We start from the raw sequence: 7,500 nt of genomic DNA, 5'->3' as shown, positions 1-7,500 counted from the left end.
TGTGTGTGTGTGTGTGTACCGTAGGTGAGGACGTAGAGGGGCTTGCCCTGGGTGTCCAGGCTGGTGAGGCAGGGGGCCTTGGGGGAGATGGTGCCCCAGCGCTGGAGGGCAGCTTCCAGGGAGGGGGGCCAGTTGGTGACCACGCCCAGGTCGTCCCCCCGCACCGCCAGCATCTCTGCCCCCTCCGGACGAGCCTGCTTAGGGTCCGGCTGCCCAACTGTAACACACACACACACACACACACAGACAGACAGAGACACACACACACAGAGAGAGACACACACAGAGAGAGAGAATCATTAAAACACACACAGACACAGACAAACACACACACACACACACACACACACAGAATCATGAAAACACACATACACACACAGAGAGAGAATCATAAAACCACACACAGACACAGACACACACACATACACACACACAGAGAGAACATCAACAACATCTGGTTGTTGCAGACAGAGAGACTGACAGGGAGAAAGAGAGACAGACAAAGACAGTCACACACACACACACACACACACACACACACTCACACGCACACTCACACTCAAACGCACACACAAACATCTGGTCGTTGCAGACAGAGAGACCGACAGGGAGAGAGAGACAGACAAAGACAGATAGACAAGCAGGCAGATAAGACAGACAGACATGAGAGAGCAGACAGGCAGACATAGACCGAGACTGAGAGAGAGAGAGAGAGTGAGGGAGAGAGAGAGGGAGAGGGAGAGGGAGAGAGAGAGGGAGAGGGAGAGGGAGAGAGAGAGGGAGAGGGAGAGGGAGAGAGAGAGGGAGGGAGAAGGCGGCTCTACTAGTAGGTAAAATAGGCACGGCTGTTGTAGTGCTAACCTTCTAGGAGTTCCTCAAAGTCGTCCACAAAGAACTCTCGTAGCGGAGGTCTGCGTGGCTGCTTCAGTGTGGTCACCAGCTGCTGGATCTTAGCAGAGACACGACTGCTGACTGGAACACCTACACACACACATACACACACACACACACGCAGAAATGCATGTAGTTCCATATGCTTCAATGCTTGGAGGTTTGTATGCTTGTTGACGTCATTCAAGTGTGTTTGAATGTTCCAATAGTTTATATCACCGACCAATACTAGTATTGTTACAAAGTACACACACACACACACACACACACACACACACACACACACCGTCTCCTGTCTCCATGCGTTCGGCGTTGCCGTATTTCTGTGTGTTCCTGGCGATAGTGCCCATGTTGCTATGGTGACGCTCCACGTGGTGGGAGGAGTCAGAGGAGTAGCCAGTCACGTCTGGGGGGGCGGAGTGGTTCTCTAGAGAGAGAGAGAGAGAGAGAGAGAGAGAGAGAGAGACAGAGGGAGAGAGAGAGAGAGAGAGAGAGAGAGAGAGAGAGAGAGGGAGAGGGAGAGACAGAGGGAGAGAGAAAGAGGGAGGGAGAGAGAGGGAGAGGGAAAGAGAGAGTGAGAGAGAGAGACAGAGGGAGAGAGAAAGAGGGAGGGAGAGAGAGGGAGAGGGAAAGAGAGAGTGAGAGAGAGAGAGAGGGAGGGAGAGAGAGACAGAGGGAGAGAGAAAGAGGGAGGGAGAGAGAGGGAGAGGGAAAGAGAGAGTGAGAGAGAGAGAGGGAGAGAGAGGGAGGGAGGGAGAGAGAGAGAGGGAGAGAGAGAGAGGGAGAAGGAGGGAGAGAGTGAGAGAGAGAGAGAAAGAGGGACAGAGAGAGAGAGAGAGAAAGAGGGAGGGAGAGAGAGGGAGAGAGAGAGAGAAACAGAGAGAGAGATTGAGACATAGTTAAGGCGGTGTGTATGGCACAATTATCAACAGCCTCCGTTCTCAGTGTCAGCTTCTGGTATTCACATCTGTCAGTCTGTGATATATGTGTATAAACTGACTGCACAGTCAAGCTGGTGTCAGCTGCTGTGCAGTCAGTGTGTAAGCGTGTGCGTGTGTGTGTGTGTGTGTGTGTGTGTGTGTGTGTGTGTGTGTGTGTTAGGGGTTTCACACCGCCAAGGAACCCACTTGAGAACCACTATTTTCTGGTTCCCGCTGCGAAGCAACTTTTCAGTCTCCGAACCAATTTATAGCAATTCACAGCACGTCTATGTGTGTACTAACTGTCAGACTCCGGGGGGGGGGCACAGCATGTCTATGTGTGTACTAACCATCAGACTCCAGGGGAGGGGGCACAGCATGTCTATGTGTGTACTAACCATCAGACTCCAGGGGGGGGGGGGGGGCACAGCATGTCTATGTGTGTACTAACCATCAGACTCCAGGGGGGGGGGCCACAGCATGTCGGAGCCGAACTCACAGGAGCGTCTGAGGGAGCCTCCGTTCTCCGCTACACCCAGGGCGGCTTTCCTCTTCAGAGACAGGTGCCCTATACCTGCACACACACACACACACACACACACACACACACACACACACACACACACACACAGACACACACATACACACACAAACACACACACACACACACACACACACACATACACACACACACACACACACACACACACTGTTTGGGTCTAGACGTATGCTGGTCAGTAATCCTCAAGTAAGTTAATCACTTGGTGGAAAGCCAGTAGAACAAGTTAAAAAGACTGAGCTACTTGGCATTGTGCTGGATGCTAAACTTACATGGACTGAACATATTGATAATATTGCAACTAAAATGGGTAAGAGCATTGCCGTAACAAGGAACTGTTCTAAGTATGTAACATCAAACACTCTGAACAAAGTGATTGAAGCTTTAGTTTTGTCACACCTGAGTACTGCCCAGTCATTTGGTCATCTGCTGCTAAGAAACATCTAAGAAAACTCCAAATCGCTCAAACCAAAGCTGCTAGATTAGCTCTGCACTGTTCAATGCGCACAAATGTTTTGGAAATGCATAGAAATCTTGCATGGCTTCCTGTAGAAGGTAGATTACAATCCAGTCTTGTGATCTTCTTCAGGACGTCAGGAAGACTAGCTAATGTCATGGCATTACCTAATGGGGATCCTAATAAGCAAACAAACAAACACACACACAGACACACACACAGACACAGCACTGCACCTACACACACACAGACACAGACACACACACACACACACACACACACACACACCGAGATAAAAAATAAGTGCCACCGGGGCCTCTCACCGTGGTGTGACTGGGCGTGGTGTGACTGGGCGTGGTGCGACTGGGCGTGGTGCAGCAGGTGGGCGTGGGGGTGGGGGTGGGAAGACAGGTGTGTGTGGGCCAGCGAGTCGGCCAGCCGCCCGGCGTTGCCGCTGCCCCCGCTCTGGGTGGAGGAGGAGGAGGAGGAGGTGGAGCCTGGGTGGGTGGGGCCTAGCTGGTGGGCGGGGCCCCGGTGGCTCATCCAGTGTTCCATAGCGGCCATGTCGTCCCCCGGCCCCCCAGCCTCGTCCTCCGAGCCCGACCCCGAGGAGTCTGAACACAGGGGGGACAGGAGGCCTAGTGAGGGTCAGTACCAGGTATTTTTGCATGTCAGACTATTATTTTTGAATAATGACTGATGACTGGTATTTTAAATAATCCAGTTCTAACTCTTACTCTTTTCTTTTGTCTAGCTGTTTAGCAAGATACTTTATTATATTACATGTTTCTCTTCGTCTTGTGAGATTAGTTGTACTGTTGTACAATTGACTACACCTGTACTGTGTACGATTGACTATACCTGTACTGCTGTACAATTGATTGTACCTGATTATTCCACATGTCGGTATTGCTCACAATCGGTATGTCAATTGTTTTTACTATAGACACCGAGCTTCACTGAGTGTCTTTTTACCTTTTGTAGATTGTACATTTATTATGTCTGTATGTTTGTATGTTCAGGACCCCAGGAAGACTAGAGGTACATCTGTGTGCTTCTAATGGGGATCCTTCAATGGTGAGTCACCACTTTTAAACACAACCTCACCTAGGTGTGTGTGTGTGTGTGTGTGTGTGTGTGTGTGTGTGTGTGTGTCTCACCTGGGGGTGTGTATGCGTCCATGGAGGTCTGCACCACCAGCGAGCGTCGCTTGGACGGCATGGGCACGGCTACCTTCCTCTCCACGTGTCTCGCCAACACCGCCTGGACCGCCTCACTGTGCACGTCTGGAGACACACGGGGGAGACACAAGGAGGCGGGGCTTAAACATCTGTGCAGGGCGGTTTAGTATGGGTCTGAGGTAGTTTAGTATGGGTCTATGGTAGTTTAGTGTGGGTCTATGGTAGTTTAGTATGGGTCTATGGTAGTTTAGTATGGGTCTATGGTAGTTTAGTATGGGTCTATGGTAGTTTAGTATGGGTCTATGGTAGTATGGGTCTATGGTAGTTTAGTATGGGTCTATGGTAGTTTAGTATGGGTCTATGGTAGTTTAGTATGGGTCTATGGTAGTTTAGTAGGGGTCTATGGTAGTTTAGTATGGGTCTGAGGTAGTTTAGTATGGGTCTATTGTAGTTTAGTATGGGTCTATGGTAGTTTAGTATGGGTCTATGGTAGTTTAGTATGGGTCTGAGGTAGTATGGGTCTATGGTGAGTATAGGGAGGTTTCGTACCTGATCTGTAGCGTTCGTCGCGTGTGCCAGAAGAACGGCGTCTGTGGAATCGAGCGGCAGACGGAGGGGCTAGGGGGGGGCGGTGAGACATGGGCCCCTCCATACCTAGACAGACAGACAGACAGACAGAGACACAGACAGACAGACAGACAGACAGATAAAGATTCCATTCTTCCAATAGATAACAGATAATTAGTTGCAAAAAAGCATATGAATGATAGCCCCCCCTCTCATGGAGATATGAAATGAATGCCGCTTCAGATACTAGCAGTGATATTCTCATCTGGCAAAAGCTTTGCGTGAAAGAGGCCCAGAGAGGTGGTTAGCCAGCTAGCTAGCTGCCACAGACAGAGAGAGCCAGAGCTAAGCCCGGGGGGAAGCTGGAGACAGACAGACCCACAGAAGGAGAGGGGATCTGGGCAGAGGCTATAAATTTACCTCCTGGATGTGGATAGTAGGCCCTGATCAGCTTACACCTCTTCTTCTCATAACCCTTCTGAGTGATGTCACCTGCCAGAGATAGAGGGAGAGAGAGAGAGAGATAGATGAGAGAGAGAGAGAGAGAGTGAACGAGTGAGTGAGTGAGGAAGAGATGGAGGAAAGAGAGTGAGAGAGAGAGTGAGAGAGAGAGAGAGTGAGAGAGAGAGAGCGAATGAGTGAGTGATTGAGAGACAGAGAAAGGGGAAAGAGAGGGAGAGAGAGAGAGAGAGCGAGAGCGAGAGAGAGAGAGTGAGAGAGAGAGTGAGCGAATGAGTGAGTGATTGAGAGACAGAGGAAAGGGAAAGAGAGACAGACGTGGTAGATAGAGGGATGGAGAGACAGAGACAGATGTGGTAGATAGAGGGATAGAGAGACAGAGACGGGCGTGGTAGATAGAGGGATGGAGAGACAGAGAGAGAGAGAGAGGTCAGTGACCAGCTGTGCGCGCAGGTTCCTCTCTCTCTATCTTGGAGGAGGTGGGTCCTCTGCTGCCTTTGAGGCCATTGGAACCTCCACCTGTCAATCACTCACAACAGCAGGGGCCTAATGGGTCTCAAGCTGACCAATCAATTCAGACTTAATCAAGTTCAACTGAACTGTGCTGCACACATCCGGTTCAAGGGTGGGAGCTACAGCCTATCGCCAGGGACGGAATCCCCAGGGAGACTTTTCCAACTGTCATTCTCTCAACAAGTGCATCTCCCCTAGCCTGGCGGATAAACCACGGTATGTAGCCACTGGTTAGCAAACTACATGAGTAAATTAGTCTGGCTAGCCATCTTTTGAAGTAGTCCAGTCATAGAAGGGGTGTGCTGTACCTGGTTTTAAGCTGGTTGGAATAAGATTTTGTCGAATTGAACTCTTGTCTTTAGCTGGCATGCTAACTAGGGGCGGCTGTGGCGCAGGAGGTAGAGCCGGCGTCTAACGATCGCAAGGTCGGCGGTTCGAACTCCGACCGGCCACATGTCGAGGTGTCCTTGGGCAAAGACACTGAACCCCAAATTGCTCCCAATGAGCGGAGCCGGCGCCTTGCATGGTAGCTTGCCGCCACTGGTGTGTGAATATGTGTGTGAATGGGTGAACGAGAGGCCGTTGTAAAGCGCTTTGGAATAAGGCGCTATATAAGTCAGACCAGTGGTTGTCAAACCTCTCCTCGGGGACCCCCAGCCACTCCACATATCTGATCTGTTCCACCACCAGCACACCTGATTCAACTAATCAACTACTTCAAATCATAATTGCTTTGTCCTTGATTAGTTGAATCAGGTGTGTTGGTGGTGGAACAGATCAGATATGTGGAGAGGCTGGGGGTCCCCGAGGAGAGGCCGGGGGTCCCCCACAACCACTGTGTTAGAGGACCACAGGATCTGGGTGCCAGGTCATATCTCCCCTACGTGTCTTTCCCAACAAAAGACAAAATACAAATGGAGAATGGGATTCAAACTTAAAAAATGTAATGAAATTGTTCTTCATTTACTCCCTGGGGGGGGGGGGGGGTTTGACTTACCACAGACTTGTATTCAGATTAAAGACAAACATACTGTGTAGTACACACACGCACGCACACACACACACAGACATACACACACACACACACACACACACACACAGACACTCACAGACACTCACAGACACACAGACACACACACACACACAGACATACACACACACACACAGACATACACACATTTGTGAACGCACACACACAGACACACAGACACACACACACACACACACACACAGACACACACAGACACACACACATTTGTGAACGCACACACATGGGGCCTATTGAGGCCCAAAGGATGTGTGGGGTTTTCTTGCAGTCAAGCGGAAACAAGAGAGAGAGGGAGATATACATACGTTTGGGAGAGAGGGAGGAAAAGAAAGAGAGAGGGGGAGATATACATACGTTTGGAGAGAGGGAGAAAAGAAAGAGAGAGAGGGAGATATACATATGCTTGGGAGAGAGGGAGGAAAAGAAAGAGAGAGAGGGAGATATACATACGCTTGGGAGAGAGGGAGGAAAAGAAAGAGAGAGAGGGAGATACATACGTTTGGGAGAGAGGGAGGAAAAGAAAGAGAGAGAGAACTAGGGTAAAGAGAGGTTGCTTTAGAGTTCAGTTGGCCATGTTTTGACATGAGGTCTCCCAGCCCAGAACCCACCCATTTTGTGCGAGTGTGTGTATGCGTGTGTGTGTGTGTGAGTGAGAGTGAGAGTGTGTCGTGTGCGGGTACGTGTGTGTGTGTGTGTGAGAGCATGTGTTTCACAATCTGACCGTGGAGAGTGGCCAGAACATCTGGGTCCAATCTGCTCATCTGTGCTGCGTAAGGGGTATTCAGCATGTGTGTGCGTGCGTGTGTGTGTGTGTGTGTGTGTGTGTGTGTGTTTCATCTCAGTGAGGCCATTCTGCAGATCAGCCACAGCATGACAGCATTCCTGTTTCTACACACACATACACA

At 50.2% G+C, this 7,500-nt stretch overlaps 1 protein-coding gene across 1 annotated transcript in view; it reads right to left on the bottom strand.

Annotated features, from left to right (window-relative positions):
* The window catches only part of LOC308172325 (disco-interacting protein 2 homolog C-like), a gene marked incomplete at both ends in the record, with an annotated part of 37,417 nt that overhangs the window by 24,893 nt on the left and 5,024 nt on the right, over nt 1–7,500 (bottom strand). Inside the window, 8 exon segments of the mRNA XM_080547232.1 lie at nt 20–217; nt 862–981; nt 1,178–1,318; nt 2,263–2,385; nt 3,151–3,465; nt 3,988–4,113; nt 4,558–4,662; nt 4,996–5,067. Coding sequence (XP_080403358.1) covers nt 20–217; nt 862–981; nt 1,178–1,318; nt 2,263–2,385; nt 3,151–3,465; nt 3,988–4,113; nt 4,558–4,662; nt 4,996–5,067 — 1,200 coding nt within the window.

This window comes from Nansenia antarctica (assembly GCF_963989245.1).
Source record: "Nansenia antarctica genome assembly, chromosome: 17".
NCBI lineage: Eukaryota > Metazoa > Chordata > Actinopteri > Argentiniformes > Microstomatidae > Nansenia > Nansenia antarctica.
This window is presented reverse-complemented; position numbering and strand designations above follow the sequence as displayed.